Raw genomic sequence first — 22,675 nt, 5'->3', positions numbered from 1 at the left:
CCGATGCAACCTCAACACCAAACTCCAACGAGTGGAGATCTGCTAAGGCCGAACGAAACTAGTTAACAGTACTCGACTTAAGAAGCCAATCAACAACCAACCAATACAAAAATGACAAGACCACTGGAACAAACCGAGACAGAAGGAGTTCCAAGCAACTTTATTCCGTCACCATGCCTAAAGCCATCTGTTGACCATAGAACAAGAATTAAACTAGTTAAAAACTCCAGACGAGTTTATCCACTCGAGTACGAACAATCCTTCACTCACTGACCCAAACACCACTTATCCCCAACAAGGGGACATCAGGATCCTCCCACGACAAGGAGATACCACATGGGCATCTCCTTGTCGTGGGAGGATCTGGGGCCCCTACACAGGTGTCTTTTCATCCTGGAAGGATACACTAGCTGCACACCATCACCTTGGACTTCAAACATCATTATATTATTTACACAAATATGCTTCCTATTACAATATTGTACTTTTTTTATACCTTTTTTCTGAATTTTTGAAAGTTAATAATATAAAAGTAGTATGTATGCTGCAAATATGGAAAGTGAATGTTGCTCTTTTACCCTCTACAGAATCTAGGAACATTATGTTGTTGCATCTTTATTACAGATGCAACGCTTCTTTGATACAAAACAATATAAACAAGGACAATGAAAGAGCTGCACAGATTAAAATTATTTATAAAAAGATAATTTTCATCAAAAGCAATCAATTTGTGTATTAATACAGAATGTTGAGAAACATTTAACTGGTTTGACTTTAAAAAATATTCTTTGGCAAGTTCATTTTGTCAATCCCTCTTCTCTCATAATTTCTTCAATTAATCTTCTACGTTCCTCTTGTCTCCGCTGATTCATGGCTGCTATAGATTCATAATCTAAATTTGATTTTTCCTTAGATTCTTCTTCCTTATCAGAATTTTTGGGAACATGAGGTTTCTTCTGAGGGGCCTCTCGTATGCGTGAAACTTCTACCGGTTTGCCAATTTGACCTTTCTCAAATTGCACCGCCATATCCTGAAAAACAAAAATATGGAACTATACAAGTAGCTCATTTGAATAACTTAAAAATGTATCTTATGTTCAGTGAAGAAATAAATTATAAAAATAAAACACATTCAATCAAATCTCAAAATAGCATAGTAACTGATCTCATGCATTAATTTAAGAGTGGCTTCATATCATTGGTGAATATATTAATACCCTTCAAAATGGTGTAAAAAGAGTGTAAATATCTTGTCACAACAACAGTACTGCACTATACTTTAGGCAAATTAAATACATGATTTTGTTAATTCAGTAAAGATATATTTAGATAAAAAAAATGCAAGGAATAGCTTCGACTTACTGCTGCATTTTTGGTCTTGTAGTCTATTAATGCTGTTCCTCTTTTATTTTTCTGTTTCATCACAAGAGCATTGATGTCTCCCCACTGTAACAAAAATTACACAGCAATTATTAGATTGCATTATATGAAGAAATTAATACAATCAACATTACCCTATTTACAACTTTTAGAAAGTACTGTAGTTAGGAATGCAATACTGAAGTACTATAGGAGGTAAATTTAAAGTATCAAAAGAAAGCACTAAATGAGTTGACTATACAGCACAATGAATGTTACAATCAATTAACAAATTCCTATATATCACTGAGGGTGCCAATACAAGAATAGAAAGAAACAAGTCAACCTGTGTTGGGAAGCAAAGCAAAGATGGATGACTAAGTTGAACAATACAAGTAACTATCAAAAGAAGGCATCAAGCCAGGAAGACTAAGTACTAAGGAGCAAGATACTCAAAAGATCCTAAATATCAATCTGGATGCCAATACTAGTGCCAAAAGATGTAAGATGAGCGATGTCAAGGGTATCAGATTCACTAAGGATTTTACCACAGAACAAGCGATTCAAAGTTATACAGAACTGGGAAAGCAAGACCTACTATCATTCTGAAAACTAGAACCTTCCAACAGGAGATGGATGACCATAAGTGAAAGACTGTAATTAGCATGTAAAGGGTAGGCTTTTATTCCAACAAATGCCCATGAATTAATCTTGTGTTGCTGATAGTAACCAAATCAAGGAAGTTTACCACTTTTTATATATGGTTAGAGGAGAAAGGCCATGGGGCCTTGGGTCACATTTGATGGCATGTAATTTATTACTGGTAAAAAATAGACATCTACCCTTCCAGCAATTTCATGCAACATTGTGAATAACAGGATAGAAATCCAGAAAGGAAATGACTTATAAAATATACAAACCTACTAAGTAATCTGGCCATCGTTATTTTTATGAAATATTATTATTATTATTATTATTATTATTATTATTAAACACACAGAAATCACATTAACGTGATATATATCAATGAGAAAATTCACTAGGGCTATAGGTGGGCACGAACCTACGACCCCGGCATTGCCAGTCACGTACTCTACCACTGCTGACTTATCACATTAGTATCTAGTGGGCCATTTTTGCTATGCAGAACTGGCACTGTGGGATGAACCATCCCACAGCAGTGGGGATGGTTCGTGTTCAGTTGTATGACTGACGTGTCGTCGGTGGTCTAGTGGTAGAGTATGCGGCTTGGCAATGCCATAGTCGTAGGTTCGTGCCCACATTAGCCCTAGTAGATTTTGCGTGTATTGAAAGAGGAGCATCAGAGGTAGAATATTCTTGGATGACAGAGCCAGAGTGCATGAGGGGGGATTGTGTTTAAATCCTGGTCCGGCTTCAGTGGAAGCCTCAGGAAACCCATGTGAGCTCAGTAGAACGCCAGGTTGCAATCCTTTTGACCATGTCGTGGCCTAGTTGACTAGGAGGTGTGCGTGGGAACACCAACTGCATAAGTTCAAACCCTCATCACGGCTCCTACGGATTTTCTCATTATTATTATTATTATTATTTTTATTATTATACTGTACATATATGGCTTCCTTAGCAGCCACATCTATTAGAATAGTTGTTTTTTTAGGGTTATTCTTGCGCAGGCCTTAAACAGCCGGCTGGTTCACTGAGCATTACTCGTTTCTCATTTCTTTCTTACTTAGGCAGTGAGCTCATTGAAAACAACACCAATATGACTGGAAACCCAGCAAAATTCATCTGTCTTATTTCTACTAAATATGAGATACAACCAACACTTAAATTTTATCCTGACAAGACAAAAAGGGTTAACAAGACCACACAGCCATTAAACTTTACTCTAAACACTAAGCAATAATTAGAACTTTGTAAAGTTTCACAAGATAGAAATTTCCTTGTGATTTCTTCCTGTGCTCAAATAGCGAAATGTGATTGATCCTTATGGGTTTTCATTACTATTTTATCCATGCATACACCTTGAAACAATATAATAGCTTGGAACATGATAATGTGAGACATAGGGTTGACAAACATGGGCTCAACCCAAAGAGTGCAAGTAGTGCTCAAATAATGCTGAACAGTGGCCACAGGACAGTGTGTATGATACATATTGTGCCAAACAAATAAAGTTTCAATGACCAATGCACACACCTGGAAACTCATTCTTAGCCAAATACAAAGGAAACGGTTTCAGGCAAGAATGCATAACTCAGCCCAAAGACCACTCTTCTGACAAGGAGCACAAAGCTTCTCAAAGCAACAGTTGAAAGAAGAACCAGAAGGAAACCCACCTAGAAAAAAGAAGCTCTCAATCAAGGAACAAACCTGAATGCGAGAAAACAAACTTCAAAACCTTATCCAAAGACCAGGAAAAGCTCTGAAGACTTATGAACCAGTCAGAGATGAAAAAGCACCCAAAGACAGCAAAAGGAAGAGGAGCAAGGGCACATCCACCACGATGTATGAACAAAAGGATGGGCAAGGTACAAGAAAGCTTGAAAAAGAGTGAAAGTTTTGTGTGGTAATAGAGCCTCCTGGATAATTTACTGCTGCTGCCACCCCAGGAAGAGAGTATGGCATCATGTTTATATGTATAAATACTGTACTCTAAAAAGTGGCGAGGGACATGGCAGATCAAACAATAACGAATCCCATTGGAGCCCATTATTGTGGAGTGATAAAGGAATAGAACCGAATTATAGTTCAGAAAGAGTAAGGAGATAATTGAGCAAGGAAGTGAGGAGTGAGGTGAGAATCAGTATTAATAGCAGAAAAAGAACAGTAATACAATATTTAAGCTCACTTGCAATGGACACTGGTTCAGCAATAACAGATTAATATAAAACACTGGTATCAAATTAGGACTGAATTTTCTGACAATCTTGCTAATCTGTTTCCAGATACAAAGAATTGGTAAACAGTACAGTACAGACATTGATTGTAGGAACATAAAACCTTCGTCTCTCCCAATTGGCAAAATGAATAACTTTACTAGCAACGGATAGGATTTTTTAAATAATATTTGTGATGCAATCATTTATCCAAGTACTACTGCTTCCAGGCTTAACACCTGATAATTACCAAATTGAAGAAAACAGCATAAGCAGTCAGGATTTCACCAGTGTACATACTATTTAAAACAGTGATGGACAGCATCAAGTAAGGTCACATGAAAGAGTAATGAGGACCTCAATACCACAAAGCACACATCACAGAAATAGTAGCTAATATAATAGAGTATCCAGTCCCCTCGCAAACTCTGATTTAGGTGGAATAGTCAACTTTAACAATGAAGAAGATATTGCAGTGGGCACGTTTGGGGTAATGGGTGTGCAGACCTTAAGGAACGGGAGTGGGGATAGAAGAAACAATTCTCATGTGCATGGCAAGGGAGCCGGTTGGCCGAGCGGACAGCACGCTGGACTTGTGATCCTGTGGTCCTGGGTTCGATCCCAGGCGCTGGCGAGAAACAATGGGCAGAGTTTCTTTCACCCTATGCCCCTGTTACCTAGCAGTAAAATAAGTACCTGGGTGTTAGTCAGCTGTCACGGGCTGCTTCCTGGGGATGGAGGCCTGGTCGAGGACCGGGCCGGGGGGACACTAAAAAGCCCCGAAATCATCTCAAGATAACCTCAAGATGGTTAAATTAAAAACAAAACAATTGGAACAACACAAGGTTTCACAACAGTTCCTCTGGTACAGTGGTAGTGTGCTCAGCCCACCTGGTTCAAAACCCAACCACGGAATGACAACTAACAACTGATCCTTATCATTTGGCTGTTCACCCAATAGTAATTGGGGACTTGGTTGTTGACTGACTGGTGGATTGTGTTTCAGTGAAAACTACTAAGGGTAACCCTTAAAATTTCCTATGGGAAGGGAAAACACCTAACCTGCTGACAAAAATCATCTTCTGTACCTACACACCTGAATAAAAAAAGTAAAAGGGAGTAGGTGTGCTTGACGTTTTGGGAACAGAAAGTTTCTTATCTTAGGAGGAAGATGATGAGGTCTCAGTTTTCCTTGTGACTGAATGAAGGTGGTACAGAAAGTGTAGTCTAGATGTAGCTAATGGTATCAAAAGTTTTAAATAGAGGAAGATGTTGAGAGTGGCCAAGATGGGGTTGAAGGTCAGCAGTGTATATATAAGACAGGCAAAGAGCAATTTGTGTACAAGGTATTGGATCTTAGTGTGTAGAGGCTCGGAAAGCTTCTCCTGACATTGGAGAGCCCGAGACGTGGGCAAATATCAGTTGTGACCAACCATATAGGAGAACAAGAACTGGGAGGCATCTGGCTGTAAGACCGGAAGTCTAGGGAATTTCTCCCAGAAGCAGGGTGCCAATGAGTAGCAAATAGACACATGGTCATAAGGCTGTCAAAGCCATTCTTAACTGGATCCCTGGCAACAGAATGAGAAGCAGAAGAGGAGACTAAGCATATAGCACAAAAGCATAAGCATACATTTGGGAAAGGAAGAAACTAGGTACATTTGCATCTCACTTCAAGAAAGGAAATGGTGTCAATGAATTTGAGTTGTACCAGAGAATATTTTAACTTTAATTGGTTGCAAGACCTAAAAATAGCAGGGCAACCACTGCTCAAGTTTATGCAGTGAGCCAGTTGGACTGCATAAGACTTAAGATTAGACAATACATATATGGCTAAAATAATTCACGACTGACAAACTGCAACACCGTGGTCAAATTCCCATATCATAATGCACAAGTATGCACCATATGTTGACTTCAAAGGATGAATTACAGTACCTCCAACACCCAACCTGCATGGATTACAGTACAGAAATACATTCAGGCAGCCCTGTATGAATTGTGCACTATTGGATTCAGTGGTACAGTACAGTCTTAATCCCTTTTATACCAAGTTTTGAAATGTGAAAGTCAAATTTTTGTACATAATTTTAGTGCATATTATTGGATTATTAATGTATCTACAGTATTTTGAACAATATGTAAAACTCCCACGCATGTCACATTTCTTGGGTTATATACATTTTGAGTAATATTCATGCATTTGTCCATATTCAAAGTACTGTATTCTGAACTACATTATCTACTATATTCATAGCTAGAAAGTAGAGGGAGTGTTAAATTTTAAATTCAAGTACCTTTAGGGATTTTATTGACTAAAAATTTTGAAAAGTAAACTGCTGGAAGTCTCTGGAATTCCACTTTATTTTTGCTATGAACAATACTACATCTTTAATTTGTGCATTTTGTGCAAATCAACACGCATTTTTTTTTTGCTTTACACATATTTTACTGGGACATAGCCAACCTGAAAATTGAGGGCTGTCTGTACTATAATAACTACAGTATCATATAATATATGGTAAAAATAACTGTAAATATCTTGTGATAAACATGGGTATACTCCCAATTCAACTCCCAATTCAAGCAATGTGTTGTGATTACACTTCACAAGGTACAGCTTTTATCAAAAGTTCAGCTATTTTGCTACACATGATTAGCTAAAACATAAATCATAAGTGCGCACAAGCAAAAAGTCATCTCCAAATGAAGTTTAATCTCAGCTTTGTCTTTCTCTATATTGCTGCAACAATTCTGTTCCCCCCCCCCCCCCCCCCCCCCCCGTTGCCCAAAAGTGTGAATTACTTGTTAAACAACAAGAGTTGTTTACCTTGTTAAACCACCTGTTGCTGGTTTAACAGATTAATATCAAATTTGAAAGCACTAGTAACACACTATACAGTATTATAAATGAATCAAATACCAAATACAATCCTTGTATTGTACAGTAAATACCTGCACATATTGTACAGTAAATGCAGCACCCATGCAGGTGCCATACAGAAAATACGCCACCTGCACATATTGTACAGTACTGCCTTGCATTGAAGAGGGAGACAAGGCCATACAGCTACTCACGGAAGGGTAAGAAAAACCCTATACTATTACTGTAATAACATCCATGGCCTGATAGGTAGGACAACAGTCTTGTAATTGTGAGTACAGTACCAAGTTTGAACCTCAGATGATCCCAAGTGAATGAAATACTATATTACAGTAATGTAAAATACTGTATTAACTGTATTTTACTACAAAAAACCTCTGCTTATTGTTATCTAATATGTAAGTTACATATTTCTAATACTATATGTTACTATATACAGTATATATCTATAATTATATATGTATATCTAATATATAGATGGATCATGATGGCATGATCCATCATTTAGGCTACAGAAAAAAATCTCCGTGAGACCAAAAAATAAGAATAGCAATAGTCGATCTACAACTACTGGGAATTATGAACGGCTGTAGCAATAAATGGGGTAAATCCCCAAATCAGTCATTAAATGACAGATAATTTTGATTTAGTGACTGAATATCTAAATACCTTATAGAAGAGTTGGTTGATTTCTTGCTCGGTGTATCCAGGCCAGTCATCTGTCGACACCCACTTAACTTTTATCTTATGACCCTGTGTGTCCGAAACCGGGGGTTCACCGCTCTTAGACACTTTAGACGAAGCTAAAAGAAGAAATAATGATGAATTAAGATAAATGTCAGATTAATTTTTAAAAATTTGATTCATCACAAGTTGACATAGCATGTTAAGTTCAATGACATACAGCCCCTGACAAGGAGTTGGCCCTTCCCCAGGCCAATTCCTGCCCCTTTCCCATGATGCAACCCACAAGAGTTGCCTAACTCCCGGGTACCCATTTAACTGCTAGGTGAACAGAGGCAGCAAGTGAAAGGAAACATGCCGAACTCTGTCTAGCCCAGGGATCGAAGCTGGAATCCTCGGTTGTGAGCCGAGGACATAGACCACCGTGCTACAGGACATATGGCAGAGGGGAGAGAAGACCAGAGATGTGAGGGTGTATGCCGGTACTGTAACACACAATGTATTACAGTACAGTGGTACCTCGGAATACAAGTGTCCCTGAATACGAGTTTTTCGGAATACAAGCAGGATTTGCTCAGAAAATGTGCCTCAGAAGGCGAGGGTTACCTCGGAACATGAGTTTGTTGATACGCGTACAGGCCGAACTAGCACGTGGTGGTACAGCGATTGTCGCCCCTCGCCCCTCACCCCTCAGTTGACCATAAAAGTTTTTATTATATATCTCACCATGGGCCCCAAGAAAGTCAGTGGTAAGGATCAAGGCAAGAAAGCCCATGTGAGGATGACACTAGAGGAGAAACAAGAGAGCATTTGGAAGCATGAAAATGGAACACGTGTTGTTGAACTTTGTAGGCAGTACAACAAAGCCACGTCAACGATATGCACTATACTTAGCAAGAAAAAGGACATTATGAGTGTTAAAGTGGCAAAAGGTGTAAGAACAATCACGAAACAAAGACCACAAATACTCTAAGTGGAAAAGTTGTTATGGATACACGACAAGGAGTTAAAGGATGACAGTGTTTCGGAGGCCATCATTTGTGAGAAAGCCAGGGTATTGCACGAAGACCTTGTAAAGAAAACCCCTGGAATGAGTGATGCAGATACAAAAGAGTTTAAGGCAAGCAGGGGATGGTTTGAAAAATTTAGAAAAAGAAGTGGTATCCATAGTGTTGCGAGGCATGGGGAGGCAGCCAGCTCAGACAAACCATCCGCTGAATGATTTATTGAAGAATTTAAAGAGTTTGCAGAGCCTACTGCAACAAGTGTTTAATTGTGATGAAACAGGACTGTTCTGGAAAAGATTGCCTAAGAGGACATACATTACCAAAGAGGAAAAATCCTAGCCCGGACACAAGCCTATGAAAGATAGGTTTACGCTTGTGCTGTGTTCAAATGCGAGTGGCGATTTGAAAATTAAACCCTTGCTAGTGTATCATTTTGAAAATCCAAGGGTTTTCAAACAGTATAAAGTGCAGAAAAACCAAATGTGTGATGTGGAAGGCTAATAAAAAGGCATGGGTGACTAGGATTTTTTTTCGGAGTGGGTGAATGAAGTGCTGTGCCCTGCCATAGAAAAATATCTGCAGGAGAAAGGTTTGTTACTCAAGGCCCTGCTTCTCCTCGACAATGCTCCTGCTCATCCTCTAGGATTGGAAGATGAATTGATGCACAGATACAGTAAATTTCTCACAATAAAGTTCCTTCCTCCTAACACCACTCCTCTAATTCAGCCTATGGACCAGAAAATCATAGCAAATTTTAAGAAACTGTATGAAAGGGCACTTTTCCGGAAATGTTTTGAAGTGACTGAAGCCACAAACCTCACTCTCAATGAGTTCTGGAAAGACCATTTTAACATTTGTAGTTCTTTAAAACTCATTGACAAAGCTTGGCAAGAAGTGACTCAAAGAACCCTCATCTCTGGCTGGAGAAAATTGTGGCCTGAATGTGTGACAGAACTAAACTTTGAGAGGTTTGAGCCTGTAAATGATGCGCCTATTGTTGAGGAAATTGTTACTCTGGACCGGCAAATGGGCTTGGAATTGGATGGTGATGATGTGGAGGAGTCGGTGGAAGAACACAACGAAGAACTGACCACCGAAGAACTCCATGCCTTTCAAAAGGAACAGCAAGAAGACCCAGCTGAGGATGTTTCTCCAGTGGAGGAGGATGAGGCAGTAGCAAATGTCCCTTCTGCACAAATTAAGGTGTGTCAGATATGGGAAGAGATGCAAACTTTTATTGAAAAGACTCGCCCAGAGAAAGCTGTAGTAGGCCGTTGCCTTAATCTTTTCAATGACAATGTAATGCCTTACTACAGAGACAACTTGCGAAAAAGGGAAAAACAAGCTTCCATGGACAGATTTGTTTTGAGAAAATCGAGCAGTGAGCCACAATCAGGACCCAGTGGTATGCAGGCAAAACGTGCCAGGGAGTGCACACCAGAAAGGTCCTCACTGCCTGATGTTATAATGGAAGGGGACTTCCCTTCCAAACAGTAACACCTCTCCTTCTCCCCCCTCCTCACCATCTTCTATATGCCTACAGCATTCATCAACAAGGGTAAGTAATAACTTGAACATAGTTTTATAGGCTTATTTAGATGAATTAGGTATAAAATTTAGTTTGAAGTGAGGTTTTTGGGGAAGTCAGGAACGGATTAATTCATTTCCCATTATTTCTTATGGGGAAATTAGCATCGGAATACGAGCTGTCTCCAGGAACGGATTAAACTCTTAAACCGAGGTACCACTGTACATTGTTATTAGCATCCAGGAAGCATGAAAATCCAAATAAAAAGTCTCTGCTTCTTGTGGTTTAGCTGTAGTGGCACCAAGAAGTTGCATTTTTGGAGTACAAATGAGGCGCGGTGCCATGGAAATAACTTTGTCAATTAATTTTCATAGCTTCTCACTTTATTTAGTTTCTCATTCTAACAGGTTGTATTGATGTGTCAAACATGGTGTTCATTATGTATAACTAAGAAAATATAAATACTGTATATATACAGATATGAGTATAAACATATGTACAGCATATATTTATTAGCACTAATATATCTAAGCCTAAATCTCATAACTGCTCACAGCACACATTTTGCCTGTAAATATGTGCATGGTAATCACACATTTGCTATTATTAAAAGTTTGATGGTCCTAGAATGGCTGCCCTAGGGCAGATGGAGGAGATGATTTGCCAGACATGGTCCTCATCTTTTTAGTTTGGCTCCAGAAGAAAAGTGAGGGGACTCGATTTTTTTTCAAGATGGCAGATGGGTACTGGAAGCCTGAGGAAGCAAATGTGAGCCCCATGTATGTGCAGGACTTAAATCTTCCGTGGCACCCTAATACTGTACTTCACCTGATGGGATGCACAGTTTGAGCATATTTAGCCACTCCATCACCTGATGGGATGCACTTCTGAAAACAGAAGAGTAAGGGGAGACATGATAACCACCTACAAAATTCTCAGGGGAATTGACAGGGTGGACAAAGAAACTCTTCAGCACGGGTGGGACACGAACAAGGGGACACAGGTGGGAACTTAGTACCCAGATGAGCCACAGAGACGTTAGAAAGAATTTTTTCAGTGTCAGAGTAGTTAATAAATGGAATGCACTAGGAAGTGATGTGGCTGACTCCAAACACAGTTTCAAATGTAGATATGATAGAGCCCAGTAGGCTCAAGAATCTGTACACCAGTTGATTGACAGTTGAGAGGCGAGACCAAAGAGCCAAAGCTCAACCCCCGCAAGCACAATTAGGCGAGTACAGTTTGAGCGTATTTAGCCACTCCATCACCTGATGGGATGCACAGCCAAAGGGTTAAATAAGCAGTAAAGCCTCTTCAAATCCCTAGGGTTCATAGCTGTGATATAGAGGGGACCTATAGTAGTGGTCTACAGCCTGACCTACCTGAGTTCGATCCCCAGGCGGGACAGAAACAGTTATGCATATTTCCTCTCCCCTGATGCCTCTGTTTACCCAACAATAAATAGATGCCTAGGAGTCAAGCACTTGTCTTGGGTTGCAGTTAGGGGAACTCGGTAGTTAACCAAAGGAGACTTCGATATCCCCTAAGTACAAGATTCCTCTCCCCCAAAAACAAATATTATAGAGAACACTCATCAGGCCACAGTGATCATCTTGAGGTTATCTTGAGATGATTTCGGGGCTTTTTAGTGTCCCCGCGGCCCGGTCCTCGACCAGGCCTCCACCCCCAGGAAGCAGCCCGTGACAGCTGAGTAACACCTAGGTACCTATTTACTGCGAGGTAACAGGGGCATAGGGTGAAAGAAACTCTGCCCATTGTTTCTCGCCAGCGCCCGGGATCGAACCCGGGACCACAGAATCACAAATCCAGCATGCTGTCCGCTCGGCCGACCGGCTCCCTCCCCTCCCTGCAATTGCCGGTGATGGCAATTCATGATTCATCAACACACAATTGTTAACAAGCTTGTGTGTAGCAAGTGTTCATCAAAATTATCTACACTATCAAGTAGGTATTGAGGTGTCTGGATGATAATCATAATACATGTAATAGGAATCTCAACACATGATGGTAAAACCAACAATGGAAGAGGCAAATGCACAGTGGACTCTTGCTCACATTGGAAGATTCAAGCAGGATCCATCTGCAGTAAGAGTTTGCACAGCATCAAAGCTTAGATTTTTTTGTCATTTATGCCGAACATGTGCATTTTTTATACCAAAATAATTTGGAAATGATATTATTGATATCAATACAATTTTTTTCAGTACAAGCTTTTGGTCCAAATTACAAGGATTTAATTCACTGTAAGTCTTCAGTTAAATTCCAATACAACCAACCACAATTAGCTTGCAATCAGAAGTCTTCTGATACATCTGGGTTCTTGTTAGTCGAATTACATTCAAATAAAAATCCTCTGTATTACAAAATTATAAAGCAGTTTCTTTACAAACTGGCACTTTCTTCATTCGAGATTACTTCAGTTTTGTAACTAATCTGTTTTGTAACTTCAGCTGAAGATGGCTGCAATGCATTTTGTAACCTCAGCTTGTTATGACCCAGCTGAACCAGTTCAGATTGGATATACTGAGGTCATACCTGTATGTGTTAACCCTTTAACTGCACAACGCGCCTTGCAGGCCCACATCTGGGGTGCGCTACGCGCCTCCAGGTATTTGTATTTTTCACGTTCCATTCAAAACTCCCACAGCAACATGGAGTTCACATCAGCTTCCTCAGGGCTCTTGTAAACAGACGCCATCTTTAAAAAAATCATGGTCCACATTCCCGGGTATGAGAGCCTCAGTAATGAGTGAGCAACCAAGGCTGGTGCTCGCAGTATGAGCGCACAGCACTGCTCTTCAGCGTGTGACCACAGCATCGCCTAATAATGTCAAAATATATATATAACCTGTATTATTTAGCCATGATAGTATTATAGAAGAGCCTTAGTGTGAAAATGACTGGGTACAATGTTCAAATATCAGTAATTCAATGCTGTTCACGATGTTCACAGTGCTAGCCACAGCACCACAGCATTATTTCGTCCACCTAGGAATCTTCAAACGACTTCTTAGGTTCCTTTTCAAAATAAACTTGTGGTCAATTATTCATTTACAGCAATTAGTGACCAGGATTGTGGTTATAATTAGCATTGTGCGTAGTATTGTGGAAGGAGGAATTTTGGTGAGGGAGGGAGGAAGGGAGAGAATTGAGGTAGCCTCACTGTGTGGCAACCACTCTTTTTTTGCTCACCATACTAGCTTCGTGGTTCGCTATGGGGAACACACATGTACATGGGTATATACAGTGTGTGTGTGTATATAGTGTAATAACAGCAACAGGAGTATGTTGAGTGGAGCTATTTTGGTGAGGGAGGTGACGTCGTAATCGTAGTGTCGTCTGCTGTCTGCTGTGTGATTTCTCATGCAGTGTATGGTGGCCACTGTACTGTTTGGACACAATACCGGCTTACTTGCATAGTTCTGGTAAATAAAACATGTAGATAGGTATATATAACATGTGTAAATAGTGTACAGTAATAAAAACAATAACAGTATGGTGGGAAGAGCAATGTTGGCGAGTAAGATATTGGAGTGAGGGAGGGCCTGTCTGGGTGTGGCTGCTCACTCTCACGATGTTCTGAATGTGTTGATGGTGAATGTGTATAATGTGTGACAGTGTACAGTCTGTAAATAGATTGTATATATACATAAATTAGCATGATACATGGTAAATATGTGCAACATATGTGTACACAAGTATCATGCACGTAACACACTGTCTACGGACAGTACAGATGTTCTACTGCCATAATATAGAGTATGTGTTCACCATACATCTGTTCGGCATGTAAAATGTAATAAATTGTATTTGGAAATGTGAGCAAAAAATGTGCAAAAAATATATTCGCAGCAACTCACACGCCCCGCCCCGGGCGCCCCACCGGCCCCGGGAGCTCACGGCACGGGCGCACGGGGAATGATGACGTCACGCGCCACCTTACGGACCCCATCGCAGCCATAGTAAGTACAATTTCGAAATTCCGTTGCTATACCCATATACAGGGAGGGGTTTTTGACACTTTCAGAATAAAAAAATTATTTTTTCCCAAGAATTTATTTCTTGCGCACTGAGGATGGGGGGGGGTGTCATTTATAGGCCATGCAGTTAAAGGGTTAATGTATCTCTTATTACAGTTTTACACTGCAGTATTAAAATTTATGCATATATGTACTCTATTGCACTTTCATTATACAGTATACACATGTATTGTGGTATTATTACATTCTATTATGTTATATTATCGTTGTTGTTGTGTGTTTAACTTCTAGTTGCACGAGTGGCGGCTGGCTGCTGACAGTGACCCCCCGCCCCACACATGTGTGTCTGAGTAAGTGTGCTTTCATGTGTTCTCGTCACAGCAGCCAACCTGTGCGGTGGTTGTAGGTTTTTGTTTCTGTTGTGTATGTATATATACTATATACGTAATTATTATTTTGAGTAGTTGAACATCTGCGTATGTTCCCGGGTTGTGTAATTTACTTATGTTGTCTTTTCGTTACCCAGAGTGTGTTAAGCATATACCCTTAGGTTGGTATTGTTTAGTTGACCTGTGGAGACGGGAAGCAGCAATTTTCACTTGTCTGTCAGTTTCTGTAGGGGGTCCACATGTTGTAGTGTGTGCTCCGAGTAATAGTATATCAGGGATATTTGTATTTATCTATTGCCTTCTTACTAGTAAGGTAAGAGGGGTATTATTGTGTGGATCAGAGTTATTAAGTGTTATCACTAATTCTCAAATTGTAACTCCTGGGATGAAGTGACTTGTAATATTAGATCCGTTTTGGGACTGTCATATTTTGATACCTGTGTGTACTTTAATTCCTGAATCTCCTCTCCAGAATTAGTCAAATTCCAGGGTTTGTGAACTTTTGAGACAAGATTCCTGACTCTGCCAGAACAGTAACTTTTGAAGACGAGTAATTGACTTTGCCATTTGTCATTCATTGTGGACTTCAGTAGAGAGTTTCCTGACTGTCATATTCTGAGTCATTGTGGACTCAATTGTGAGAATTTTTTTTTTTACTTTGCCATTTGCCAATCCAGTTGGAACTTAAGTTTTTCTGAAGGACAAAGTGATAGTTCACGGACTTGTGTTTATTGACGTTCATGCCGAGACATTACCCCCAATCTGGTTATGTAACCTCACCACCTACTACGTCCACAACTTAACAGCCAGTCTTAACACTTTTGTACTCTTCAAATGCTCCAGGCTTTAGAAATTTTTCTCTTGAATCTGAGTCGGTGATGAGATCGGTGTCTACATTTTAAAATGTGTGTTAAAACTTTAAATTTTATCCGATCAATCTGGGAGTGGTTTTAAAATGAGCGCCTTTAGAGTGCACACAATTTGATACCCAAATGAAAGATGTAACACAAAAATTGATGTCAGAACACTGGAAAGATTATAAATTCGTTTTTGGTCCAAATTTTAAAATATTTGTTAAAATTCCATTTATTGTTCTATTATTATGGGACTAGTTTTAAAATACGCACCTTTATATTGCAAACAATTTGATACCAAAACGAAAGACGTAACACGAAAATTGATGTTATCAAACCGAACGAGTATACACATTAGGTTGCGGGTGTGCAATTGGTGCTCGTTCACGAGTAACTTTAGACTTTGCTAAGGGGAGTCATGCCGGGCTTTTGGACCTTATATGCACATACACCTGTAGGGAATCCTATTGCGAACACAATGATACCAAAACGAACGACGCAGCACGAGAAGTAAGGTGAGAAAACTGAAACAAATATACACATTTCGGTGTCGCCGCGCGCTTGCCCACACCGCCGGGGGCACGATGTCAAAGTTTGTGACGCGCACACCCAGGACGCGAAAGTGTTAAGATGTCTCGTGTACCCATGTTATCGAGTTATCTTTGCTTAGTGACATCTAGCTGCTGTGACTTGTGCCTTGTGTTAACTCAACTGTTACTTGGTTGTGGGTATGTATATACAGCATACAACTGTGTGTATGACACAGACTTAAGTAAATAATGACATTTGTGTATGGCATTTGTATACATACGTGGGTATGTACATACAGTATACAACTGTCTCTGTATGACACAGTCATAAGGAAATAATGACAGTACGTGACACAGTAAATAAGCTGTGTCATGTAAATAGATTTGCCCCAGTAAACTGGTGGATTTTACTAAGAATTTCACTCAACCCTAGACATTTTGAACTTACATATTTGAGGCCAGGAGGTTCACTGATTTACGAGGAATAGTTCTACTCCACAAGCCTTGCTTGGGAGCATGACATAACACAGCTGTAGATGGTTGCATTGCATTTTGTAACCTCAGCTGAAGATAGTTGCAGTGTGTTATTACAGCCTTAGCTAAAAAAAAAAAAAAAAATGCAGCGAGCTTTGTAACCTCGGCTGAAGATGGTTGCAGTGGCCATCAAAACTGCTTTGAAAATACAATTTTTTGTCTAACTCTGGGTTTTAACTGTTAATTTTGAGATACTGTGACAAGATATATTAGGTTACTCTTACCTCGAGAAAGCTCTTCCTCAACCTGTCTATTTACTCGATCCAATTCCTCTGAAATAAGCCGTTCACCTTCCTCTTCCAATCTTTTTAATTCACGTCGAAGTCTGGAACATAGTAATAAGGTCCATATAAATACTGTATAGCCAGATATTCTTATTTGAATAAGGTTTTGTCACAAATAATGTATCTAACTTCTCTAGTTTTGTCACAATTAGTGTACCTAACTTCAAAAGATTTACCGTAATAATAATCAACCATAAATGTACAGAATATGTATAATAAGTTTTTTGAAGACTAACCTAATTAAATTTTACTCTTGTTATTTTTTAATATAGTACAGTATAATATATTCCAAGATAAAGCTCATTGATTATATACACAGACAGTTGTATTATGTATGATTTAAATTATATATAAATGAATATTTATGAATATACTATTACAACTAATACTATTAGTGTACAAAATCCATCTTAAATACAACACACATTTATTACCTCCATATAACATTCTGTAGCAAAACCCAGATCATTTGTTTATGTCTTTTATATTCATAAAATTAGCACTTAACAAAAAAGAAATTACTGACGAAGACGCTGTCTCAGATGCATCTGTGAGGGTACAAGAATAGACGATTTGACTCATCTTAGCAAGTCCGAGAGCTTTTCATTTCAATAGCTCATGGTAAGCCTTACCTTACTAGTTTTTCCTGGAACACGACTGCCAATCGATTAACAATTAGGTACCCAATTACTGCTGGATGAAGAGGGGAATAGTTAAGGATTGGTGCTCAGTCAGTCCTTCCTGGCCAGGACTCAAACCCAAACACACACACGGGGCGTGTGTTATCACTACGTCACCAGGGACTGTAAACCAGTCCCCTATCACAACACAAATCAACCTTCACAAACTGATCAGAAATTCTACTGCAAAATAAAGTGTTTATAGTCACACTATTTTAATTGCAATAGTGGATGGAGGTGATACCCATTCTTGTCTGAAGGCGTATGTATGTACAGTATGCTCCCATAGGTGGCATTTATTTTAAGGGCATACATATCTAGATTTCTAGTTTGTTCAAACTTAACCTTAATGCTAAAGGTAATCAATTTACAAGTTCCATGTCACTAACCAAAGAAAAATTACAAGCAGGTAAAATACAATACAAATGTGAAAAATGTACTAACTTTTCCTCCTCTGATATCTCCAGCTGTTCCCTAGTGCGTTGAGCACGTCTTTCCCGTACCTCCAAATCTGATCTTAACTTCTGTGTTCTGGCATCAACTTCACTGGCTCTAATAGCTGCCGCCTTACGACTCTTGAGGACCTTGTCATATGCTTTACGTGTTCCTAGGGATTGAACATTACTTTCTAGTACAGTATTGTAAATTAAGGTGAATGTATATACAGGTATATGTAATTTTACATTATCTTAAACCTTTTTTTTATCTATACTGTTTCCCTTTTTTTTATAAATTTTGCGAAAACATTAATGCTTCTACCAAAATTTTAAATATTATTTTTTAATGCACAAGGCTAAAGTTGAATTTATAGTACAAATGTAAACACAAGAACTATTTTTGGCATGTGTATTGGGTTACTGACAGAGGCATTTAAGAAATCAAGCATTGAACGTAATGAAATGCGTTTTCTGGTAGGCAACTCAGTTGTGTTCCACCATACCTATAGCACTAGGGCTGCCAAGTCTTTACAAAATGCACCAGTGCTCCGAGACTCACTTGAGTCTACCAGAAACCAGGACCAGAATATGGCTCTTTTTACAAGACATAGGGAGCTTCAGGATCAGAGACAAGCTCAAAAATGAGAATAAGCCATCAAAAAGAATAAGTACATCAAAACAAGTTTAGGCAAATAAGGGGATCTTTGACAAGCTGTGGCTTCCTGTCCTTGTTGAGGCCACTAGTGGCTCTCAGGTAAACTCGGGTAAAACAAGCAAATGATTGAAGGGGTTTAAGCATTGATATTTTCAGAATGAGCTGCCCCATCCAAGGCTGACAGAAATGGTCGGGTCTTCAATTATAGTACCTCATCCCTCCAAGGTATCAGAGATAAGCTTGAACGGTTACCAAGGGATCCCTCTCGGAAAATGTGTACATGCCAGTACAGTACGGTATAGTTGTATCTGTAGTACAATAAACCAAAACATTATCTTTGTCTAGGGGCCTGCCATCATAAACTGAAGTTTAATCTCTGGATGCTATATTGCTGTATAACTTTTGTTACTATTGATTCACAATATGGTTCCCAGAGTCAGGGGCAGGAAGCCTGTTAAGCTTATCAAAGTCCCCCCTAGGCCAACTCCTGATGACCTTTCCCAGGATGCAATCTACAACTGTTGCCCAACACCTGAGAACATATTTATTGCTAGGTGAACAGAATTATCAGGTGAAAGGAAATGTGCCTAACTGTCTCTGCCCTGCCCAAGGATCGAAACCAAGATCCTCGGTTATAAGCCGAGGACATAAACCACCGCACTACAGCAACAAAAATTAAAACAATAAAAATCTTTGCACATGAAACCAATACATTTTAAAATATATAGTAGCAGAGTATATCACATTATTTTAATGTGTAATGGACAAATATGTTCAGAGCAACAAAATATCCTTACCTGGATCTAACAAAATCTCAAGAATTTTCTTTAGTTTGTCAAATTCATCAGCAGCATCTGGGTTATCAGGATTTTTATCTGGATGACATTTAAGAGCTTTTTTTCTATACGACTTCTTTATCTGAAAAAGTTGCAACAGTGATGGTAGTTACATAAATTAGTTGATAAAATTATTACCTATCCTACTTACCTTCTCGTACAATTTTACAAAAATACTGTACTCATATTTTGTGAAGCAAGAGAGACACTACTAACATATTAAATAATTTTGTGGATATTTTGGTAATAAATTTTGGAACTATTTTTATATTCAAACAGAATATTATGCAGGGAGGAATAATTGTGGAAAATAGCCATTTTCTAAATTGACAAAATTATCTGCAGTTAGACCATATCCTGTGAGGGGTCCCAGTAGTACAGATGGGTTTGAAGTTGACCTACAATTGAAAATTCAGGGTTCGAATCCTGGGGGAAAAGAAATGATTAGGGTGCACTTCCTATCACCTAATGCTCCTGTCCCCCCTAGCAGTAAATAGGTACCCCAGGAGTTAGTCAGCTTGATGTTGGGTTGCATCCTTGGAAGGGTAAAAATTTGACCCTGCGGGGGCATTACCCCTGAAATAAGCCTAACATCTACTGTATGTGTATAATGGCTATCCGTCCTCCCCCCAACACAATGAATTACTGTATTATTATTAATTATATAGTACAGTAATACTGCATAGCAGTTAAACTCTGCCAAGTTATATTTAAAATGTTCTCATTAATTTCTGTTATAACCAAAAAATAACAAGGAAGATGTGGATAATAATACAGTAATATTGGATTATTGATAAATTTACTAAAATGCTGTAGTGATTGAATGATGGTGAAGGTAAGACCCAGTGTATGTGCAAGTGTATTAAAAAAACACATTTTCGAATGAAACCTACATCCTTTCTTAAGTTACTATATACAATGTTCTGAAAACATTTTTATGTAAATTACAGCATATATCCAAACCTCAAGAACCTCCACTTATCCTATATTTTACATATATTGGATACAGAGCCACAAGGTTATTTATTTACAGATCCATGAGGTTACTGTATTTATTTACAGAACCATGTCGCCCCAGAAAAATCACAAAATCTTGTTTACTATTAATTGTGACATCACAGATGGCATTTCACTGTCGATTTTGTGCCCTATCTTCTACCCTAATGGCATTACAAAATTCTCTACGTGTTAAACTGGCTTGCCATTTTTGGTAAACTTTAAATGCAGTACAGTACTATCATTATTTCATTATCATTATTAATATTATTTGGAATTATGTTCACCAATACTGTATATAACCTTTAACAATCAACAGTAAGCTTACCGAGAATGAAATTTAACATGGCACCTACGTACTGCACTAATCTAAGCAAATTAACCGAACCTAGCCATCGAAGTTTATCTTTGCCTATCCTAACTCTTAAAACCTGGCTAGTAGAAAGGGTGAAATTAGAAATGGTCCTGATATTCATTTACAGTTACGGTGAAATTGGAGAATTGTAATACAGTATTGGAGTATGGTCAAAACACAAACACATGCATTTTGACAAAGCTCATTTTCTAATTTTAAAACTATATACAGTATATTATTAAGTCAGGCTGATTAGGTTGGGTTAAGCGCTAACTTGAGTTAGGTTAAGAAGGTTTTAAAATTAATTGGAAAACCGTTTTGGGTACTAAGTGACTTGTATCTGGTCAATTCATACACGTGTTTTTCCAACGGAGCTAATATTCTAATCATTAAAACTGTATAAACTGTTTGGGTAGGTCTGTTTAGATTGTTAAGATGGGTTGGGCTGAGTTAGGTAGGTTGATTATATTAGGTTAAATTAGCTCCAAAATCAAGTGGTAAACTGTCCTATGGATGAAACCATTATATTGTTATTTATCGATTTTTTTTATTTATATATACAAGAGTTCTTACATTCTTGTACAGCCACTAGCATGCATAGCATTTCAGGCAGGTTCTAAATTCTAATTTTCCCCGGAATACAACCCGCCAAATCGTTTAAAAATCAGGTACCATTTTACTGTTGGGTAAACAGCGGCTACAGTTAAGGATTGGCACCCAGTAAATCCTCCCCGGCCAGAATACGAACCCAGGCCAAAACGTTTACGAAACGCCAGGCAAGTGTCTTATCATTACGCCACGGGGACTGCTCCCTTGTAAGACTAATGCTGCTTACAGGTGCATCAAGGAAAGGTACATAACCTTCACCCTATTCAGTGATCACCTGTGTAACGTCTCCATGTACTACAAATGACCCCAAAACCAACCTCCTTCTCCTCTGCGTGTATAGGAATCTCCAGAATTTCATAGAGGTCCAACTTCATGATTTCCTTGCTACGTTTCTTCGACATGGCGGCCCACACTCCACCTCTACCACCTTCTTCAGATGAGCTTCTTCTTCTAATATTTTAAACAGCTAATTCTAAAGTTTTATACTCGCAGAAGTTACACTTAGGGTCGAAAGTAACTGGAGCCAGGCTGCACAGCCTCCAACACGGCCTCTGTTTACATGGACGGGGGTGGGGGGGGAGGGGCCGAGGGGGGGGAGAACTTCTAAATTCATACTCAATACGCCGCTTTGTAATTATAAAATATATATAATACAAAATAATTTATATTAATACATATGTTAAATAACTATTAATTATAAAATTAGATATATATGCTTGCATATTTTTTTAATGCTTAGATTCTGCCGTCATTGTTATTAAACGTAGTAGTCAACAACCTAATTTCATCTTCATAGTTTCCTACCTAGTGCTTGAAACTCGCACTGTATCAAGTGCTGTCCAATTCCTAAAAATATGTACCTATGCCATACAACTTTACCATTGTAATCATTGCTGTTATCTTATATCTTGTTATACACATAGTTGGCTATATTATATCTTGCAATAGTCCTCAAATTGTGCTAAACTGTACCTGTGGATAACCCTTAAATTTACTTTAATGTTCCTACTTCTTTCTGTCAAATTTATAAATAAAATAATAAATAAATGTTCACTATTTTGGTAGGATGGTGGGAATGAAATGATCCTAGAAAATTAAATTGATTTCATTAAAATTACCTAGTCAAAGTTCTATTGCTTGTGTTAATCGTATTAATGTATTATATTTCCTTACAAAAAAAAAGTACATTTCTAAA

General features: G+C 38.6%; 1 protein-coding gene across 1 annotated transcript; it reads right to left on the bottom strand.

The window, feature by feature from the left end:
* Positions 1 to 678: 678 nt before the first annotated feature.
* Positions 679 to 22,048, bottom strand: LOC123756853 (dnaJ homolog subfamily C member 17). Its single transcript, XM_045740235.2, has 7 exons — positions 21,798 to 22,048; positions 19,482 to 19,602; positions 18,037 to 18,199; positions 16,853 to 16,953; positions 7,771 to 7,904; positions 1,363 to 1,446; positions 679 to 1,031 (listed from the first exon to the last, which is right to left on the bottom strand). The coding sequence occupies exons 1-7, from the start codon at positions 21,879 to 21,881 to the stop codon at positions 798 to 800; spliced, it is 921 nt and encodes a 306-aa protein (XP_045596191.2). The 5' UTR covers positions 21,882 to 22,048; the 3' UTR covers positions 679 to 797.
* Positions 22,049 to 22,675: the final 627 nt, after the last annotated feature.

Source organism: Procambarus clarkii, chromosome 26, assembly GCF_040958095.1.
Source record: "Procambarus clarkii isolate CNS0578487 chromosome 26, FALCON_Pclarkii_2.0, whole genome shotgun sequence".
Lineage (NCBI taxonomy): Eukaryota > Metazoa > Arthropoda > Malacostraca > Decapoda > Cambaridae > Procambarus > Procambarus clarkii.
Note: the sequence above shows the minus strand (reverse complement) of the source record. Positions and strands in the feature narration are given on the sequence as shown.

Coding starts and splice junctions, on each gene's coding strand:
- LOC123756853 (XM_045740235.2), bottom strand. CDS start 21,881: ATGTCGAAGAAACGTAGCAAGGAAATCATGAAGTTGGACCTCTATGAA. Junction 18,200..19,481: donor TGAGATTTTGTTAGATCCAG/GTAAGGATATTT, acceptor TTCAATCCCTAG/GAACACGTAAAGCATATGAC. Junction 7,905..16,852: donor TGAGGAAGAGCTTTCTCGAG/GTAAGAGTAACC, acceptor TTCTTCTTTTAG/CTTCGTCTAAAGTGTCTAAG.